Source organism: Narcine bancroftii, chromosome 4 (assembly GCF_036971445.1).
Source record: "Narcine bancroftii isolate sNarBan1 chromosome 4, sNarBan1.hap1, whole genome shotgun sequence".
In the NCBI taxonomy this organism is placed as follows: Eukaryota; Metazoa; Chordata; class Chondrichthyes; order Torpediniformes; family Narcinidae; genus Narcine; species Narcine bancroftii.
Window position 1 is genome coordinate 3899575 of NC_091472.1, and position 22205 is coordinate 3921779.

Consider the following 22205-nt stretch of genomic DNA (forward strand, 5'->3'; position numbering starts at 1 on the left):
CGAGGGGGAACCATTGCTGGGCTGTGTCTGGGGCATCAGTTGGTCTTCATCCGGCCCCTGGGGTCTTCTCCCCCCACCCCCAGAAGGAAGATCTGAGTCTTCAAGGAGAGGGAAAGCGAAGTTTTCCAGCTCACCAGCCCTCCCAGTGCCCCCTGACCTCTCGGAGTTAATCTGCATAGTACTTTAGCGGAGCAGGAACAAACGGGGCAGTGTGTGTGTGAGCGAGAGGGCAGAGCCCGCAAGCTGCCAGCGACCGGGACGGGACGGGACGGGACGGGATGGGTCAGGGCGCAGCGCAGCCTGCAAGCGGCGGTGAGTCAACTCTCGGGACCCCTGTGCGTCGGGTCCCTCCCGCAGAGGGAACCACTTTCCCCCTAAAGTGGCTTCTCGGTCGGGTCGAGCAGAACTTCCCCTGTTCCATTTCCACGGGCCACCCCCCTCAGCCCAGACCCTTTAACCCTGGGGCTTCAGGGCCAGGACCCTTGTTGCTGGACACGGGAGAGTGGGGGGGGGGGGTTGTGGTCTGTCGGGGCGAGTCTCCTCCGAGGGGATCTCCTCTGTGGGGCTCCAGGCCCTCGACCAGAGTAAATGGGGAACTTAAATCGGCCTCATTTGGAATTAAAACCTCATTAGAATCGTCGGGCAACGGATACGCAGGCCCTTCGGCCCTTCTAGCCTGTGCTGGTCTGCTCCCCCTCACAGGACCACCTGCACAGCGCCCATGGCATGGGGGCTCTGGGGTTAGTGTGGGATGACTTGAAGTGGGGGATGTGAGTGGGGGTTAGAAAGAAAAGGTTGAGAACCACTGACCTGCATCCACTGCATAGTCCATTCCTCTCCAAATTCTTCTTCAGTGTTAAAATTGAACCCACATTCACCACTTCAGCAGGCAGCTGGTTCCACACTCTCACCACCCTCTGTGGGCAGAAGTTTCCCCTTTTACCCTTTACCCATCTCCTCTGGTTTCCACCCTCAGTGGAAAATTGCTCTGTCTGTCCCCCTCATCATTTTAAATACCTCAATCAAATCTCCCTCCATCTTCTACACTCCAGGGAATAAAGCCCTAACCTGTTTGACTGAACTCAGTTCCTGAAGTCCAGGTAACATCCAAGTCCATCTTCTTTGCACTCTTTCTATCTTATTGATAGCTTTTCTGTAGTGTAGTCAGGTGACCAAAACTACACACACTACTCCAAATTTAGCTTCACAAATGTCTTATACAACTTCACCAGAACATCCCAACTCCCCTCTCCAATACTTTATGAAGGCCAATATGCCAAAAGCTCCCTTTCCAACCCTATCCACCTGTGACACCACTTTCAAAGAATTATGTGTCTGTATTTCCCAGATCCCTCTGCTCTACCCCACTCCTCAGTGTCCGACCATTCACCATGTACATCCTTTCTTGGTTTGTCCTTCCAAAATGAAACCCCTCCCACTTGTCTGCATTAAAGTCCAGGAGAAAGATGTTGTGTAGCTCCTCAAGTTTATAGTTAGCCTCTCCATGTCAGTGGACAAAATCCAGTTGTGAATGTGGCCTGATGGAGAGTTTCAGTGACGGGAGAGAGAGAGAGAGAGAGAGAGTTTCAGTGATGGGAGAGAGAGAGAGAGAGTTTCAGTGATGGGAGAGAGAGAGAGAGAGTTTCAGTAATGGGAGAGAGAGAGAGAGAGAGTTTCAGTGATGGGAGAGAGAGAGAGAGAGTTTCAGTAATGGGAGAGAGAGAGAGAGAGTTTCAGTGACGGGAGAGAGAGAGAGAGAGAGAAAGAGAGTTTCAGTGACGGAGAAAGAGAGAGAGAGAGAGAGAGAGAAAGAGAGTTTCTGTGACGGGGAGAGAGAGAGAGAGAGAAAGAGTTTCAGTGACGGAGAAAGAGAGAGAGAGAGAGTTTCAGTGACGGGAGAAAGAGAGAGAGAGAGAGAGAGAAAGAGAGTTTCAGTGACGGAGAAAGAGAGAGAGGAGAGAGAGAGAGAGAGAGAGAGAGAGAGAGAGAGAGAGAGAGAGGTGAGGAACTGGTGTGTGGACAGAAACTCTCCCCACATTAGGATGTCTAAAACCAGAATGTTTGTAGTAAAGTGGGGGGGGGGGGAATGTTAACTGAGGAAGAATCTTCACACCCCCCCCCCCCACCCCGGGTGTTTGGAATGCAATGGCTGTGGGGAGAAGTGGAAGTAGAGCCTCACAACTTTTGAGAAGTTTCCGAGTGAGCACTTGAATCATCTAGACTATTACAGGACAGGACAGGCCCTTTGGCTCCTCATGCTGATTAATATAAACAGGAGCTGAATAAGGCTATTCACCCCATCGTCTCTGCTCTACCATTCAAATCATGTCCGTTGTAATGTTCTTTTCAACCCCATTTCCCTGCCTTCTTCGCATAACCTTTGACACCTGCAGTAATCAAGAATTTATCAACGTCCTTTTTTAAATCTACCCAATGACCCGGCCTCCACAGCCGTCTGTGGTAACAAATTCCACACCTTCACCACCCTCTGGCCGAAGAAATTTCTCTGTTCTAAAGGGACATTCTTTTATTCTGAGGCTGTGCCCTCTGGTCCTAGACTCTCCCTCCAGGTAGAAAAGACTTATTGGTGAGGCCATAGGACACAAGAGCTATAGGCCATTCAGCCCATTGAATCTGCCACGCCATTTAATCATGAGCTGATCCATGAACTGGCCGGCCTTTTCCCCATAACCTTTGATGCCCCGGCTAATCAAAGACCAATCAATCTCTGCCTTAAGTACACCTGATGACCCGGCCTCTACAACGGCCCATGGCAACAATCCCACAGATTCACTGCCCTCAGGTTGAAGAAATTGGCCTGGGTCTGTTGGAAGCCGACGCCCTGCAATCCTGTTCACCACGCTGGTCACTCCAGCTGCAGGAAGGATGGAGCACAGCTGGAAAGGGTGCAGGAAAGATTCACAGGGACGTGACTGGGGCTGGAAGTTGCTCGGGTTACACGAGGCTGGATGGGACGAGCTGTTTTTCCTTGAGCATGGGAGGTTGAGTGGGTTTTAAAACTCAAAAATGCTGGAGGAAAGCAGGTAAAACAGAAAAGTCTGCAGATTCCTTAGTTGAAGTAAAAACACAATGGAACATCGAACACTACAGCACAGCACAGGCCCTTTGGCCCTCAATGTTGTGTCGATCCTTAGAGAAAGGTACTAAATCCTCTCTACTCCATAACCCTCTATTTTTCTTCCATCTATGCACCTGCCTAAGAGTTTCTTCAATGTCCATAATGTTCCAGCCTCCGCCACCATCCCTGGCAAGGCATTCCAGGCCTCCACCACTCTCTGTGTAAATAAAAAAAAACTTACCCCTGACGTTTCCCTTAAACTTCCCTCCCTTCATTTTGTACACATGTCCTCTGGTGTTTGCTGATCCTGCCCTGGGAAAAAAGGCCCTGGCTGATAATCTTGTAGACCTCTATCTAGCCTTCTATGCTCCAAAGAGAAAAGTCCCAGCTCTGCTAACCTTCCAATCCAGGCAACATCCCCTCGCCATAGCTGCCACATCCTTCCTAGGTGACCAGATCCAAACACAATGCTCTGAGATTTGTAGAGTTGCAACATTGCGGGAGAAACTCAGCAGGTCAAACATGGTATTTTATGAGGCAAATATAAAGAAAGATACATGACCAACATTTCGGGCTTGAGCCCTTCATCAAGGCAAAATGCTGGAAGAACAGCAGGTCTTGCAGCGTCCATCGGCGGTCAAATGAATAACCGATGTTTCAAGCCAGAGCCCTTGGTCGAGGTGTGGTTGAAGTGAATAGTGACAATCTTTTTTTTCCCAGGGTAGAGGAATTTACAACTAGATGGTATCGGTGTCCGCAGACTTTTGAGTTTTACTGCTAAAACTGGAGGGTATCGGTTTCAAGTGAATGGGGAAAAGGTTGAAAGGAACATGAGGGCAACTTTTTCACACAGTGGAATGAGCTGCTAGAGGAAGTGATAGAGTTGGGCACCATGACAATGTTTAAAAGACGTTCAGACAGAAGCTTGGAACACTGGCGTCACAAGGACCTCACTGGGTGGCACCATCAGAAGGGGTGACACCACATTGACTGTCTATAAAATTTTTGTATAGTGTTTCCCCAGAAATTTATTATTTTTTATAAAAATATCCCTGTCAGTTATAACAACAAAAACACCTCTCGTAAGCCCAGCTTACATGTATCAATATACCTACGAGGCTAAAAGTCGATGCTCATTTACTTTTTGAACCTTCTAATGTGCTCAGGTCAGAGCCGTCGTTATTATCCAATTACAATGACGCTTAGAATCACGTGGCTTCGTCACCACGCACCATCAGCAAGCGCTGTTGTTTTCATTGCTGCTGGTGTTTTTACAGTTGCTGCTTTTGTCAAAATTTCTTGTGTTTTAGCTACAATGTTGTGGTCATTAGTATTTGTGATATATGAGTATCGTTAGTACAAAATACATTACTAAAGGGTTCTGGTACAGGAGGCAGGTCCATGGGGGGGGGGGGGGGAGGGGTGACACCGTCATTTACTGCACTGGGTGACGCCAACCCTACTGACGCCACTGTCTTGGCCGTCAAAGCCAAACTTGCAAGTAGAACTAGTGTGGATGGACGCCCTGACCTTGTGTTCACTTGGTCTGTCTCTGGCAGCACTCTCCATTTTCTCAGTGTGCGACACGGTCAGCGAAACACTGTTGTAATGCCGGTAACTGTGGTTCGGAACCGCCACTGTTCTGCAAGGAGTTAGTATCAAGTCAAGCTTATTGTCATCTGATGGTGCAAGTACAATCCCATGAAAGAGTTCTCTGGCCCATGCCGACACACAACCAGACAAATAATCCACATGCAGGACAAATGTTCCATCTTTACAAATATTGCATTGTACATACGAGTGTCTCATTGTGAGCAGTTCCTTTGATCGTTCAGCATTCTCACTGCCCGTGGGAAGCAGCTGTTCCTCCGCCTGGTGGCGCTGGCTCTGATCCTCCTGGATCTCTTCCCCAACGGAAGAAGCTGAAAGAATGTGTGTGCAGGGTGGGAGGGGTCCTCAATGATTTTGTGCGTTTTCTTTAGACAACGATCCCAGTAGATCATGTCAATGGGGAGGTGGCGGGGGGGGCGGGGTGGAGGGAGACTCCAGTGATCCTCTCTGCCGCTCTTATGCTCCTCTCGATTGATTGGCGATCCATTTCTCTGCAGCGACCGTACCACACTAGCCAGCCAGGATGTCTCGAGGGAGAGCTCTGATAGAAAGTTGACGTGACGGTGGCCCGTAGCCTTGCTCGCATCTGTTTTCTCAGGAAGTGCAGTCACTGTTGCACCTTCCTGACAAGTGAGGAGATGCTGAGTGTCCAGGATCGGTCACGAGTTCAGTGAACTTCAAAGAACTTGGTGCTCTCCACTCTCTCCACTACGGAGTTGTTGATGTGTAGTGAAGGGTGGTCATTCCTGGTCCTCCTGAAGGGTATGTTCTTGTTTGTCCTTTCAGTGACCCGCATGGGCTTCCAGCCACGTTCCATCGATGTGCGGGGTTAGTAGGTTAATTGGTCACATGGGTGTATTTGTGTGGCACGGGATCATGGGCTGTTACTGTATCATAATCACCTAATTAAATCACTCTGCCACCATCTCGGGACACAGATGACCTACAGACATCTTCTCCATCCCTCTCAGCTTGGATGGAGTTGGGCCGAAGGGCTATTCCAATGACATACAACTCTATGATCCGAAGTGCCTTTTCCTGTCGGACTACAACAAAACAGCTGCTGTTATTTGCGCTTTGGGAGAAGTCAGTGTCTGTGAGTGAAATGAATGTCAATACCCCCTCGGATGGCTGCCCGCTTGATTGCCCAGGTTCTGACCCTCCCAGGACAGGACGAAGTCTGCCTGACCCTGCCCGAGCTTTCATTTGAACCACCTTCCTTGATGGCCCTCCATTCCCCTGTACTCAACTGGCAACATTTCACCTACAATGAGAATTGCCTTACTAATTGCCCCTGTGACCGCAGGAGGTATCACCTGCCCACACCTCCTCCCTCACCACAGTCCGGGGCCCCAATCAGGCCTTTCCATGAAGCAAAACTTGTGTATCTGCAAGGAGCACCTCCCCTCTGACCGCACCAGTGACAGAGACCTCCCAGTGCCCAACCATTTCAGTTCTGTGTCCCACCCTCTCATCGGTCGATGGACTGAGCAGCTCCTGGTTTTCCATCTGGCCACTCTCAAGCCGATTTCTGCTCTTCTTTTCCCCTGCCTTCATATAGGACACTGTTTAACCTGCTGTGTTTCTACTAATGAGAATAATAACCGATTTAATATTCGGGAAGAGATCTTAACAATATGTTAAAATAATATAATGTAGAGTTTCTCTGGAAATGCTGGTACTTGTGGAATTGCACAAAGTAACATTTTTGGCGAATAACTCCAAAGAATATTGAGAGAGGTGGAGCGAGTCAGAACGTTTAAAGCAGTCATTTTCAAACTTTTTCTTTCCACTCACATCCCACTTTAAGTCATCCCTTTGCCATCGGTGCTCTGTGATTAGGGAAGGGATATGTCTGATTTTTATGTCATCTTTTTTTTTTCTTTTTGTGTTTATTTCTAACCACTGCTCTAGACCCAATTGTTACTGAAATCTTTTGCTTGAGAAAAATTGTCATTGGTCCATTTCCTTTGGAGTTCTGAACCCGTGCACATAACGAGTCAATGAGGGACGATTAAAAACAGTGGTTTTCAATCTTTTTCTTCCCACCTACATCCCAGCTTAAGCAATCCCTCACTAATCACAGAGCACCTATGGCATAGGGATTACTTAAAGTGGGATGTGAGTGGCAAGAAAGCGTTTGAAAACCACCGGTTTAAAAGATGGTCGATGGGACTAGGCAGAATAAGCGTCTGGCACAGACTAGAAGAGCTGAAGGGCCTGTTTCTTTGCTGCATAGAACATTGAGCATAGAACATAGCCCTTTGGCCCACAATGTTGTGCCGACCCACACCACCAACTGAACAAACCAAACCTTCCATATTTCACACCCATACCCTCCAGTTTTCCTGCACGTTCAATGGAAAAGGCACATGATGGGGCTCGGTAGGGGGTGGTGGTGTTGATTGAGAGCCTTTGGGGATGGAGGTATGTCTTTCTGTGATGTTGCGTGATGTTTCCCTTTCTTAATGACCATAAGACATAGGAACAGACATATGCCATTCAGCCCATCAAGGTCTGCCCCACCATTTAATCATGAGCTAATCCATTTTTCCACTCCGCCCACTGCCCGGCCTTTTCCCATAACTTTTGGTGCCCTGGCTAATCCAGAACCTATCAACCTCTGCCTTAAATACTCCAATTAAGTGGCCTCCACAACCCGCTGTGGCCACAAATTTCACAGATTCACCATTCTCTGGCTGAAGAAATTCCCCTGCGTCTCTGTTCTGAATCCTGAAGTTGCGCCCTCTTGTCCTGGACTCTCCCACCGTGGGGAACAACCTTTCTATATCGACTCTGTCCACGCCTTTCAACATTCAAAAGGTTTCAATGAGATCCCCCCCATTCTCCTAAATTCCAACGAGTCCAGGCCAAGAGCTGTCAAACGTTCCTCGTATGATGACCCTTTCATTCCCGGAATCATCCTCATGAACCTCTGAACCGTCTCCACGTCAATGAACCAAGAAAGTCAGCAGATACTGTAATTGTAGAAATAACGAACAGAAATGGTGGAGGAACTCAACCGGTCTCCCAGGATCCATACGAAGGTATATTACTGACGTACTGGCCCTGAGCCCTTCTTTAAGGTATAAGCAAAGGACAGAAAGGATGAAGAATGGTCCCTTTGCTAAGAGGAGAGGTGAGAATTGGTTTGGACTCTGTGAAAGGAGATAGAAATAGAAATAGAGAGAGAGAGAGAGAGAAATAGAGCGAGCGAGAGAAATAGAGCGAGCGAGAGAAATAGAGCGAGCGAGAGAAATAGAGCGAGCGAGAGAAATAGAGCGAGCGAGAGAAATAGAGCGAGCGAGAGAAATAGAGCGAGCGAGAGAAATAGAGCGAGCGAGAGAAATAGAGCGAGCGAGAGAAATAGAGCGAGCGAGAGAAATAGAGCGAGCGAGAGAAATAGAGCGAGCGAGAGAAATAGAGCGAGCGAGAGAAATAGAGCGAGCGAGAGAAATAGAGCGAGCGAGAGAAATAGAGCGAGCGAGAGAAATAGAGCGAGCGAGAGAAATAGAGCGAGCGAGAGAAATAGAGCGAGCGAGAGAAATAGAGCGAGCGAGAGAAATAGAGCGAGCGAGAGAAATAGAGCGAGCGAGGAGAAATAGAGCGAGCGAGAGAAATAGAGCGAGCGAGAGAAATAGAGCGAGCGAGAGAAATAGAGCGAGCGAGAGAAATAGAGCGAGCGAGAGAAATAGAGCGAGCGAGAGAAATAGAGCGAGCGAGAGAAATAGAGCGAGCGAGAGAAATAGAGCGAGCGAGAGAAATAGAGCGAGCGAGAGAGAAATAGAGCGAGCGAGAGAAATAGAGCGAGCGAGAGAAATAGAGCGAGCGAGAGAAATAGAGCGAGCGAGAGAAATAGAGCGAGCGAGAGAAATAGAGCGAGCGATGAGAAATAGAGCGAGCGAGAGAAATAGAGCGAGCGAGAAATAGAGCGAGCGAGAGAAATAGAGCGAGGCGAGAAATAGAGCGAGCGAGAAATAGAGCGAGCGAGAGAAATAGAGAGAGAGAGAAATAGAGAGAGAGAGAAATAGAGAGAGAGAGAAATAGAGAGAGAGAGAAATAGAGAGAGAGAGAAATAGAGAGAGAGAGAAATAGAGAGAGAGAGAAATAGAGAGAGAGAGAAATAGAGAGAGAGAGAAATAGAGAGAGAGAGAAATAGAGAGAGAGAGAAATAGAGAGAGAGAGAAATAGAGAGAGAGAGAGAAATAGAGAGAGAGAGAGAGAGAGAAATAGAGAGAGAGAGAGAGAAATAGAGAGAGAGAGAGAAATAGAGAGAGAGAGAAATAGAGAGAGAGAGAGAGAAATAGAGAGAGAGAAATAGAGAGAGAGAGAGAAATAGAGAGAGAGAGAGAAATAGAGAGAGAGAGAGAAATAGAGAGAGAGAGAGAAATAGAGAGAGAGAGAGAAATAGAGAGAGAGAGAGAATAGAGAGAGAGAGAGAAATAGAGAGAGAGAGAAATAGAGAGAGAGAGAGAAATAGAGAGAGAGAGAGAAATAGAGAGAGAGAGAGAAATAGAGAGAGAGAGAGAATAGAGAGAGAGAGAGAAATAGAGAGAGAGAGAGAAATAGAGAGAGAGAGAGAAATAGAGAGAGAGAGAGAAATAGAGAGAGAGAGAGAAATAGAGAGAGAGAGAGAAATAGAGAGAGAGAGAGAAATAGAGAGAGAGAGAGAAATAGAGAGAGAGAGAAATAGAGAGAGAGAGAGAATAGAGAGAGAGAGAGAAATAGAGAGAGAGAGAGAAATAGAGAGAGAGAGAGAAATAGAGAGAGAGAGAGAAATAGAGAGAGAGAGAGAAATAGAGAGAGAGAGAGAAATAGAGAGAGAGAGAGAATAGAGAGAGAGAGAGAAATAGAGAGAGAGAGAGAAATAGAGAGAGAGAGAGAAATAGAGAGAGAGAGAGAAATAGAGAGAGAGAGAGAAATAGAGAGAGAGAGAGAAATAGAGAGAGAGAGAGAAATAGAGAGAGAGAGAGAAATAGAGAGAGAGAGAGAAATAGAGAGAGAGAGAGAAATAGAGAGAGAGAGAGAAATAGAGAGAGAGAGAGAAATAGAGAGAGAGAGAGAAATAGAGAGAGAGAGAGAAATAGAGAGAGAGAGAGAAATAGAGAGAGAGAGAGAAATAGAGAGAGAGAGATGAAATAGAGAGAGAGAGAGAATAGAGAGAGAGAGAAATAGAGAGAGAGAGAGAAATAGAGAGAGAGAGAGAAATAGAGAGAGAGAGAGAAATAGAGAGAGAGAGAGAATAGAGAGAGAGAGAGAGAGAGAAATAGAGAGAGAGAGAGAGAGAGAAATAGAGAGAGAGAGAGAGAAATAGAGAGAGAGAGAGAGAGAAATAGAGAGAGAGAGAGAGAGAGAATAGAGAGAGAGAGATAGAGAGAGAGAGCGGGAGGGAGAGAGCGGGAGGGGGAGAGAGAGGGGGAGAGAGAGGGGGAGAGAGAGGGGGAGAGAGAGGGGAGAGGGAGGGGGAGAGAGAGGGGGAGAGAGAGGGGGAGAGGGAGAGGGAGAGGGAGAGGGGGAGAGGGAGAGGGGGGAGAGGGAGAGAGAGAGAGATAGATATAGAGATAGAGAGAGAGTGGACAGAGGAAGCGGAAGTGGGGGGGAGAGGGGTGAACAGAAATGAGGGAAGTTGATATTAATGCCATCCAGTGGGTGTTCCTCAAGTCATGGTGGTCTCGGTCGGGCAGTGCGTGGCAAGGGAAAGGGGCGGGGAATTGAAATGGGTGGCCACTGGAGATCCAGGCTATGGCCAAGGACGGAGCCAAGGCAGCACATTCTTTCTTAAAACAAGGACCCCAAAACTGCTCACGTGTGAAGCGTTTTGGAGAACTGATGCCAGTAACAGTTTGCCTGGCTGAGCAGCCAAGGTTCTTTACCACTCACTGATCTAGGGCAGGAGTTCAAACCTTACCACAGAAACTGGGGAATTGAAATTCGAGTAATGAAATAAATCTGTTGTGGTGACTATTTTTGATATTTTTTTTTAAAAAAAGAACATTTGGTTCAGGAAAGGAAATCTGTCTCAGGTTTGTGTTTGTGACTGCAGATCCATCAATGGCTTGGCCCATCGCTGCTCCTTCTCTTCTGGAATGAGGGTTAGACATTAAATGCTGGCATTTTTAATGATGTTCACCTCGTGGGAAAGCAGGTACACTCTGAGCCATTATTGGAGGGGGGGGTTGAGTGCAGCACAGCGGTAAGCGCTGGGGTCCAGTGCAGTATACAGAAAGGCTGGAGATCTTCAGCATCTGTAGACCGTTTCTCGTTGGGAAGGCAGGCTCTCCTGGCTCAGGCCTGGAACGTTGCCTGCCTTTCATTCCCTGCGGATGCTACATGTCCTGCTGAGTTTCTCCAGCAAGTCTGAGTGCTGGAGTAGGGAAGAGAAGGGTACGTTCTTGTGGCAGGAACAGATTTTGCCTTTGGAGCCGTCCGTGTTTTTTTCTCTCTGTGGCCAATCCAAACTGTTTCCTACTGGGCCCCATTTCTATAGTGTGATTGATGGAACGGGAGGGGGGAAAGGTTTTTTCCACAAGATATTTTTCCTTTTCTTCTCTCCAAAATCCTGAATATTTATTTCTCGGTACTTGGGATGTTGAGTTCGTCAAAGTGAATCTCCGGAGTCGTGCACAATCCTTCAGCAAAGGCCTGCAAGCAAAGTCTACGACCTCCTGGAGCCAGAGAACGCTCCAGCACTGAATCAGGCTCTTTTCCCCATCTAGTCTGTGCTGAAATATTTGTTCTGCCCATTGACCCGCAGCCCTCCATGCCCCGACTGATCCAAACTTTTAAATTTAAATCTTTTAATTTTTTCCAAATTTAGACAGGCCATTTCAGGCCGTGAGTCCATGCTGCCCAATTTACACCCAATTAACCTACACCCCTACGGTATTGTTTACTTCTTTAAGTTAAATCAAATTCACATCCATCACCTCTGCTACCAGCACACTCTCACTGCCCTCTGCATGAAGATGTTCCCCTTAAACCTTTCACCCTCTGTTCTGGTTTTGCCCAACCACAGTGGAAAAAGCTTGCATTTACTCAAAATACACCCATTATAGTTTTGTCTTTCTTTGGCTTGGCTTCGCGGACGAAGATTTATGGAGGGGGTAAAAGTCCACGTCAGCTGCAGGCTCGTTTGTGGCTGACAAGTCCGATGCGGGACAGGCAGACACGGTTGCAGCGGCTGCAGGGGAAAATTGCTTGGTTGGGGTTGGGTGTTGGGTTTTTCCTCCTTTGCCTTTTGACAGTGAGGTGGGCTCTGCGGTCTTCTTCAAAGGAGGTTGCTGCCCGCCGAACTGTGAGGCTCCAAGATGCACGGTTTGAGGCGATATCAGCCCACTGGTGGTGGTCAATGTGGCAGGCACCAAGAGATTTCTTTAGGCAGTCCTTGTACCTTTTCTTTGGTGCACCTCTGTCACGGTGGCCAGTGGAGAGCTCGCCATATAACACGATCTTGTAAACCTCGATCAAATCTCATTCTCAGATGCTCCAGCAAATAAACCTTTCCCTGCAACTCAGTATCTGAAATCACGGCAACATCCTTTTAAATCTTCTCTGCACTGTTTTAAATCTAGTGGGCAAAAAATTGCTTAAACCTCACTGGGATTTTTTTTTCAAATTCATTCTTTTGTACTTTGGATATCACTGCAAAACCAGCATTTATTTCCCAGGAGTTATTTCCCAGGTTCTGTGGTTCTATCTCCCAGCCATCAGAGAGAACTGGAGGAGCACATTTGATAAGAGAGAGCAGATAGTTGCATGAAGCACAAGATTGTGAATATAGATTATTTTACATTTCTTTTGTTACGAGCCCAGAGGTCGCCAAAACCCAGCAGCAATAGAAATTCACCAAGACAAATGGTTACTTTTAATTATCTTTAAACATAAAAACAGGATCAAACTTGAACTTATTACTATTAACTTCACCCCCTTCTAATTCAAAGTGCACGTGTATGTGAGAGAGAGAGAGAGAGAGAGAGAGAGAGAGAGAGAGAGAGAGAGAGAGAGAGAGAGAGATTTGTTGCTCGTTGGTCACAAACTGATTCCCTCCAATCAGCCACTTCAGTATCTTGGCAAAGAAACTTGCCCCATCATGGGTTTTCCAAATGATAACCTCTTCTTCCAGGTCACCACAGAGTTCCTCTTGTTTCAGGAGAAGCGCTCTAACCAGCCGTTTCCTCCTGTAAGGACAACAAGGCTGAACTCAGAACTCACAACCTGTCTTCAAAATGGGGTCTTTCACAAGCTGCTAGCTTGTCATATTGCAGCCTCCAAAAGCTACTGCAAAACTGACTTCCCCCTCTCCCCCTCTCCCCCTGCTTGTGAAAACCAAACAACCACTCCCAAGACTCCAAACCCAAACTCTCAATGATCTTAACAGCACTTGAGCCTGGACTCCTCCATTTTGCACCTGTTTTTGAACTTCCTTCCAAAGCAATTTCATTGTCTTTGCAAAGGCACTGGTGCCTCAATGTCTCACTTTCAGCAAAGCTGTTGCATTTTAAATGAGATGTATTTTGTGAAGTGTTAATGTCTGTTTGTGAAGTGACCTACACACTAAACCCCCCACAATCTATCTCTTTTAAAGACATATCAATATATACTATAAGATATAATATCCCCATCACACCACGTATTGAGTGGGACTGGAGAGGTTAAAGATTGTTCAGGAAAGCTTCATATCTAGAGGTACAAACGCGAGTACAATACTGGATCTCCTGTCAGGGAATGAGATTTGGCAGGTGATGGAAGAGTGTGTGTAAGGGAGAACTTTGGATCTTGTGATCATAAAGCAATAATTTTAGAAAGGGACTGGTCTGGTTCTTGTGGGTTGAGGTTCTCAGTTGGAGAAAGACCAAGTCTGGTGGAACTAGTAAGGATCTCTCAAGTGTGGATTGAGGCAGGTTGTTTTGATGAGATTGACGCTTTGAGAAACTTTGGTTTTTGAGAGATATTTAGCGCCTGGTTAAGACGATGAAGGAGGTACAGAGAATGTACAAGGAACAAACGAGGTCCTGCAAAATTATAAGAATTGTAAGCAAACTCCCGAGGAAATCAAAAGGGCTGAAAAAAGGCATGAGGTTGCTCTGACAAACAAGGTGAAGGAAAATCCCAAGGACTTCCACAGATGGATGATGGCAGCACGGTTGGCAAAGCAGTTAGTGCAATGCCTTTGATCGGGACCGGGGTTCAAATCCCGCACTATCTTTAAGGAGTTTGTATGTTCTCCCTGTGTCTGCGTGGTTTTCCCTGAGGGGTCCGGTTTTCTCCCACCCATCAAAACATACCCGGGATGTAGGATAATGGGTGTAAAATTGGGTGGCATGGACTCATGGGCAGAAATGGCCTGTTACCGTGCTGTATATCTAAATTTAAATTTCTAACAAGGGACACAATTGGTCTCTTGAAGATCAGAGTGATTGGCTCTGTATGAGCCAAAAGGGATTGGGATTTAATCAGGAGACAGGCACAGACTCAACACACAGAAATGCTGGAGGAAACTCAGCCAGTCTTTTCAGCGCCCATAGGAGACAAAGATACATTGTCGATGTTTCGGGCCTGAGCCCTTTTTCAAGGAATAAGCAGAATGAGCAAGAAGCAGGAAATCTCAGAATTCAGACGCTGCGGCTGGGGAGGAATCCAGACCCACACAAAAGGTTTATTAGATACGATAAGGGGTGAGGTAGAATTGATCATGTCTGTGCGAAAGGAGACGGGGAAGGGAGAGAACGGAGATGGGGAAGGTGTCGGGGAAGGTTGGGGTAGGGGTTGTCGAAAGCCAGAGAAATCGATGTTAATGCCATCCGGTTGGAGGGTGCCCAGTTGGAAGATGAGTTGTCGGTCCTCCAGTTTGTGGGTGGTCTCAGACTGGCAGTGCATGAGACCATGGACAGACATGTCAGCAAGGGAGTGGGATGGGGAATTGAAATGGGTGGAGGTCCACGCCATTGTGGTGGACAGAGCCAAGGTGCTCAACAAAGCGATCTCCCAGTCTGCACCCAGTCTCTCCAATGTAGAGGAGTTTACAGCGTGAGCAACGGAGGCAGAAGATGTCCCCTGCAGATTCACTTGGAAGGAGTGTTTGGGGGCCCTGAATGGTGGTGAGGGAGGAGGTGTGGGTGCCAGTGGAGCATCTCCTGTGGTGATAGGGGTAGGTCCCAAGGGGTTGATTGGTGGGGAGGGAGGAGAGGACAATGGAGTCATGGAAGGAACGGTCCCTGTGGAAGGTGGAGAGGGGAATAGGTGTTTAGTGGTGGGATCACACAGTAGGTGGCAGAAATGACGGAGGAGGATGGTGTTGAATGTAAAGGTTGGTGGGGTGGTAGGTAAGGATGAGGAATCCTGTCCTTGGAGGTGGAAAGGGCCAGGACATATGTGTGGGTCATGGAAGAGATGCGGGTGTGGGCCGAATTGATGGTGAGAGAGGGAAAGCCACGTTGTTTGAAGAAGGAGGACAAGGACAATATGTACTGTCGTAGGCCATTCAGTCCATTGACACAGCACCGCCATTCATTAGATCATGGCTGATCTTCCACTATCAGTACCCTGTCCCTGCCTTCTCCCCATAACCCTTAATTCCCCTGTCCACAAGAACCTTATCTAACTCCCTCTTGAACTTATCTAGAGAACCTGCCTCTACCACCCTCTGCAGCAAAGCATTCCACAGACCAACAAATCTCTGGGTAAAAAAAATTCTTTCTCATCTCTGTCCTAAAGGGCCTTCTATGTATTCTTAAACTAGGCCCCTAGTCCTGGTCTCCCCCAACATCGGGAACATGTAATCAGTTTCTATCGTGTCCAATCCCTTAATAATTTTGTAGACCTCAATCATATCTCCCCTCATCCTTTTAAATTCCAACATTTACAACCCCAGTTTATCCAACCTTTCAGCATATGCCAATCCTGCCATCCTGGGAACTAACCTTGTGAATCTACACTCCACTCCCTCAATCACGAGGATGCCCTTCCTCAAACTTGGAGACCAGAACTGGCCACAATTCTCCAGGTGTGGTCTCACCAGGGCCCTGTACAACTGCAGAAGGACATCTCGACTCCGATACTCTAATCCCCTTGTGATGAGGCCGACATGACGTATGCCTTTTTCCTCAGCTTGTTGAACCTGCATGCTTGTTTTTAGTGACTGATGTACATGTACACCTAGATCACGTTGCACTTCCCCACTCCCTAATGTGACTCCATTTAAATAATAATCTGCCTTCCTGTTCCTGCCACCAAGGAGGACAACCTCACATTTCTCCACATTAAACTGCATCTTTATGCATCCACCCCCTCACCCAACCTGTCCAAGTCCCCTTGCATTTTCTGGACAACATCCCCACACTTCACACTGCCACCCAGTTTCGTGTCATCTGCAAAATTGCTAATGTTATTTATAATCCCCTTATCAACTGAGGACCCAGCACCGAGCCCTGAGGGACCCCACTTGTCACATCCTGCCATCCTGAAAGTGACCCGTTAATCCCAACTCTTTGTTGCCTGTCTGTCAACCAATTTTCTATCCCCAATATCATGCTCTCTGATTTTGCCTACTAATCTCCTGTGTAGGACCTTATCAAAAGCCTTCTGAAAGTCCAAGTACACCACATCCACTGGCTCTCCATGCCCACCCTCCTCAAAATTTAAGATTAGTCAGGCATGATTTTCCCTTCAGAAATCCATGCCGACTTGTAATGAAACTATTATTTCTGTCTTAGTGCTGTTATTTCTTCTTTTATAATAGATTCCAATATCTTCCCCACTACTGATGTCAGGCCAACCGGTCTGTAGTTGCCACCCTCCAATCCACAGCCATCTCTCCTGAATCTATAGAACATTGGAAAATGTCGACCGCTATGTCCACAATTTCCAGAGCAATCTCCCTAAGTCCCCTGGGATGCCCAGGGGTCTTATCAGCCTTAAGTCCATTCAATTTACTCAAGACCACATGCTTCCGAATCTGGATTTCCATCAATTCCAATCCCAATCCTTGAGCTTCCTGCCCCTCTTTGCTATATTTTACTTCCTCTCCTTGGTCTTGATACTGTTCCTTTGTCAGCCACGGTTGCCCTTTCCTCACCGTAGAACCTTTTTTCATCTTTGGAATGAACTGGTCCTGTACCTTCTGAAAAATGCCCAGAAATCCCTGCTGGTTTTGTTCCGTTGTTCTCCCAGCCAGGGTATCCTTCCATTGTATTTTGGCGAGTTCCTCCCTTATGGCTGCATAATCCCCTTTATTCAACTGTAATTCTGATACTGTCAGAAATAAAACTTCTCACACATGAGTCTCTTTAAAACTGATGACACGACAAGCTTTATTTACAAGTCTGCAGAGTTGGACTCAACTGGCTTCTCACCAGTTAAGCCCCGATACATACAGTGCATTGATTTTTATACCCTTATTGTTTGCCCTTCCCCTTCTTATTAATACTGTTTTAATTGGTTAGTATTGCAAAAGCATTCTAAGTACAACTGCATTTTTAATTATCACGTTCGTTACGTACGCTGCGAACTCTACATACACTAAATTCTGTTTCTCACCCTTCTTATCAATCTTTTGTCTCCTGCATGTCTCTCACTATGACCATGAAAAGATAGGTTTAAAAAAAACATATCCAGCTGAACTTTTTGTCCTTGGCTGCTAGTAAGCTCCCTGTCCGTTCTGGCTTCCCTTTTTATGATTAATCATCACATTTTAACTTAAGCCATTTTAACCTAAATTCTCTATCTATAACAATCCACCCCTTTCTCTCTTTAAAATGTGTGTATTATATATATATGAATGGGGATTTTAACTCGGGGAAGAGAAACGTCTCATGATAAATTAATTTCGTGCTGAAGTATAATTCTAACGGGGTCTCCCAGTTCCCCTGGTTGCATAGCCTGTTGGACCATGGAAATCACCAGGCTGCGTAGACAGGGAATAATACAGGGCAAAACAAGTAGGAGGAATAAAATACCTCCGATGACCCACAATAAGGTACGCCACCAGGTTCCTCCAAACCATTTGTCCATCCAATTTAATTTTGCAAAAGGATGCCAGGTTTGAACCGGTACATGGGACAAAGTACGAATATTATCAGCGATTTTTCGAATGGCTTGGCCATTATCATCAATCTGTAAGCAGCAGTTAGTCAAATTAAGCTTTCTTCCCCAAGTGCGGTCCTGAAACAGGACCGCTGTGTCTCTGCATTTCTTACATTTCACACCTGATAAAGACATAGGCAAACTAAGAAAAATCAAAGAACATAACAATAACATTGTGAATCAAGTCTTTCTGCGAAATCGCAAGGTAAGAGGTTTTTCTCCAGGAACACAAGTCCAATCTGAGTTCGTATCAGGGTCCTGAGGCGCCTCTACAGGTCCCTTAAATCTGGATGCGTGTGTCCACCCCTTCTCTCTTGTTCGTGCTGCAGCCTCTGTAGTTAAGAGAACTTGGTATGGACCTTCCCACTGGGGCTGGAGTTTTTCAGTTTTCCAGGTCTTGATGAGAATCCAGTCTCCTGGTTCCACTTTGTGTAAAGAAAAGTCTAGAGGCGGTGTTTGTGCCAATAGTCCTCTCTTTCGTAAATCTGTAAGAGAGCGTGACAGTGCCTGTAAATAGTTCCTAACAAATATATCCCCTTCCCCCAAGGTGGGACACCCCTCAACTGTACTCCAGAAGGGAAGCCCAAACATCATTTCATAAGGGGACAACCCTACATCTTTTCGTGGGGCAGTACGAATTCTCAATAAAGCCAGGGGCAGACACTTTATCCAAGGCATTTTAGTTTCCACCATTAATTTTGTCAATTGCATTTTTAGGGTTCCATTCATACGTTCAACCCTCCCTGAGCTTTGTGGATGCCAAGGGGTATGCAATTTCCAAGAGACCTGTAATGCATTACAAATCAATTGCTGGATTTTTGAACAAAAATGTGGACCCCTGTCTGAGTCTATAGAATCCATTATACCATATCTGGGGATTATCTGCTCTAGGAGGAGGCGAGCTACTGTAGAGGCTGTAGCATTTACTGTTGGGAAGGCTTCCACCCATCGGGTAAAGTGATCTATTACCACCAACAGATACTTCCATCTTTGGACTTGAGGTAACTCTGTGAAGTCGATCTGGATACTTTGAAAAGGGCGTATGGCTAATGGTTGACCTCCCATGGTCCCTGTCCTCATTACCTTCTTATTAATTTTTGTGCATAGGTGACAATTCTGCACCTCCTGTTGGGCCAAGGTGTAGATTCCCTTACACACATATTCTCGAAGCACTGTGTCACATAAGGCTTGGGTGCCCCAGTGGCTCTGATGATGCAGGTGTTTTAAAATATTGCGAGTTATTTCTTTATTTAGAACCATTCTTCCATCTGGTGTCTTCCATGTTCCATCAGGCAGCTGGCTTGCACCCAGCTGAGCCATGTCCTTTTCTTCCTTAGCAGTGAAAATGGGAGCCTTCTTTATGCCTTGTCTTATTGGGATTAAGGTCAGCAAACGGACTTCTTGTTGCATGGCTGCCCTTTTGGCTTCTTCATCAGCCAGTCTGTTTCCAATTGCTGTCGGGGTATCTCCCCTCTGATGGCTTGGTATGTAGACCACTGCTATTTCCTGGGGTAATGTCAAGGCTTCTAAAGTCAGAGTAATCATCTGTTCGTGTGCCAATTCCTTTCCTCTTGATGTAATTAGACCACGCTCCTTCCAGATCTTACCAAAGGTATGCACTACCCCGTATGCATATTTGGAATCAGTGTAAATCGTTCCAGTTTTCTCTGCCAGTATTCTGAGGGCTCTCTGCAAGGCATATAGTTCACAGGACTGTGCTGACCAGCTTCCGGGTAGTCTCGTGGATTCTACTACTTTCCAAGTATTTCCTTCTATTATAGCATACCCACTTCTTCTCATTCCGTCAACACATCTGGCGGAGCCGTCAATGTAGAATTCATATCCTTCTCCCAGAGGAGTATCGCAAAGGTCTTCTCGGGTCTTGGTCTGAAGATCCGTCAACTCGACACAGTCGTGCTCCACCTCTCTCTCTGTTTCACTGCCGTATAAAAACTGAGCTGGGTTGCAGCTATTAATCTTTGCAAACTGTAGATCTTCTCCGACCATTAAAATGGTTTCATACTTTAATATGCGAGAATCTGTCAGCCATCGATGGGCAGTTTGTGTTAATAAAACACTCACAGAATGGGAGGTGTACACAGTCATCTTTCCTCCAAAAGTAAGTTTACGTGCTTCCTCTACCAACAGAGCAGCAGCCGCTACTCCCTGGATACACGTCGGCCATCCGCGAGACACTGGGTCCATCATTTTGGAAAGGAAAGCCACTGGGTGTCGCTGACCGCCTTTTTCCTGTGTTAAAACTCCCACAGCTGTTCCTTGGTTATGAGTGACAAATAGCTGGAAGGGCTGTTTTAAAGAGGGCAGAGTGAGTACCGGGGCTCGTGTCAGGCGATGCTTCAAGTCCTCAAACCATCCCTCCTCCTCCTGGGTCCATTTCAATGGATATTCATTTTCATTTGTCAGCTTTTCATACATAAACTTCACCAACGCTGAGTAGTCCTCTATCCATAACCTACAGTAACCTAAGAGTCCCAGGAATTGTCTTATTTCCTTCTTATTACGGGGTAACGGCATTCTAGTGATTCCCGCAATCCGTTCAGGGGTAATCCGTTTCTGTCCTTTACTTATCTGGTGTCCCAGATATACCACAGTTCTCTCAACGAACTGTAACTTGTTCCTGGACACCCGTAGACCCTTTTTCCCCAGATAATTCAAGAGTCTAATTGTATCTCCCCTCATTTCTTGTTCCTTGGGTCCTGATAATAGTAAATCGTCCACATACTGCATTAGTTGGGAATCATCAGATTGTTGATAGTCCGCCAAGATTTGTTCTAGCATTTGTCCAAACAGGTTCGGAGATTCAGTGAACCCTTGGGGCAATATAGTCCACCGAAGCTGTCTCCGTCTACCTGTCCATGGATTTTCCCATTCAAACGCGAACATATCTCTACTTTCCTCTTCTAATGGACACATCCAGAAGGCATCCTTCAAGTCGATAACACTAAACCACTCATGGTCTGGGGGAATCCGACTCATAATAGTATAGGGATTAGGCACCACTGGGTGGCGGGTCTGAACAATAGCATTCAAACTTCTTAGATCCTGAACTAGGTGATAGGATCCATCTGACTTTTTCACTGGGAGTATAGGGGTGTTATAAGGTGACATGCATTCTTCTAATAGTCCGTCTCGTATTAGAGTCTCAATTACCGGCTGTAGCCCTTTTCTCCCTTCCAAAGAAATAGGATACTGACGTTTCCTTACCGGCTGATGACCTGGTATTAATGTGACATGTAAAGGTGGGATGCCCAGACCTCCTCGATTTCCCTCCTTATACCAGACTCTCTCGTCAATCTGCCGTTCATCCCCTTCCTTTAGAGCACAGAGGTGGACTCGCACTTCTCCGTCCACAGGGAGAGCACCCAAACCTAGGAGAGCCTGTAAGTCCCTTCCTAGGAGGTTAAATCCAGCCGACGGTAACAACAAGAGGTCTTGTACCCCTTCTCTTTCTTCCAGTTTCACTGTTACTTGGGGAATTATTGATACCATTCTGGGAGCCCCTTCTATCCCAGAAATTTTCAAATTACTTTTTACAGTTTCAGTCCCGATTGGCACAGTTATTACACTACTTCGTTCCGCTCCTGTGTCCACCATAAACACCACCTCTTCTCCCTTGGGACCAATTTTTAGTTTTACCAGGGGTTCCCTCTTATACTTGGTCCCCAACATTTGGAACCCCTGACCCCCCTAATCTTCTTCCATAAGTTCGAGGGCACGCAATTCCCTCTTGTATCGGGGGCATTCCCTCTTAAAGTGTCCTTCCTCATTGCAGTAATAGCACTTAACGAACCTCCGGGGTCTTCCCTCTCTTGGATATCTTGGATTGTTTAGAGGAAGGTTTTGTTTTCTTTCCCCTCTGGATTCGGCATTCATCTGTCGGATAGTCTGTACCATAACCTTTGTCGCCCTCTTTTGATCTTCTTCTTCTCTCTGCACATATACTTTTTGCGCCTTTTTTAACAGGTCGCTTAGGGGTTTTTCGCTCCAGTCCTCCTCCTTTTCTAGTTTCTTTCTAATGTCCTGCCATGATTTGGAAACAAATTCAATTCGAATAAGCTGTTCACCCATTGGTGTACTAGGGTCCACGCCCGCATACTGTTGGACATTCTTTCTCACCCTCTCCAAGAAATCAGTAGGGGACTCGTCTTTCCCCTGGTGGTTCCCAAATGCCTTGGTGAAATTGTGACCCTTTGGCACAGCCTCCCGTATCCCTTTAATTGTCCACTCTCTATATTGTCTCATACTTGCCAATCCCTCGGGTGTTCGTTTGTCCCACCTGGGTTCATTTAAGGGATATTTTTGTTCATGGGTTCTGGGGTCCCCAGGTTGTTCATATTCCCACATGAGGAGGGCAGCCCGTCGAATCATCTGCCTCTCCTGGGGTGAGAATAATGTTCCCATTATTGCCTGCATC

General features: G+C 46.6%; 1 protein-coding gene across 2 annotated transcripts in view; it reads left to right on the forward strand.

Annotated features, from left to right (window-relative positions):
* Positions 1-203: 203 nt before the first annotated feature.
* Positions 204-22205, forward strand: part of LOC138760296 (phosphatase and actin regulator 2-like) — a 105424-nt gene continuing 83422 nt past the window's right edge. For both annotated transcript variants that reach the window (XM_069930680.1, XM_069930679.1), the window contains exon 1: positions 204-312. In XM_069930680.1, the coding sequence (XP_069786781.1) occupies positions 279-312 (34 nt within the window). In that variant the 5' untranslated portion in view covers positions 204-278. The remainder of the gene's footprint in view (positions 313-22205) is intronic.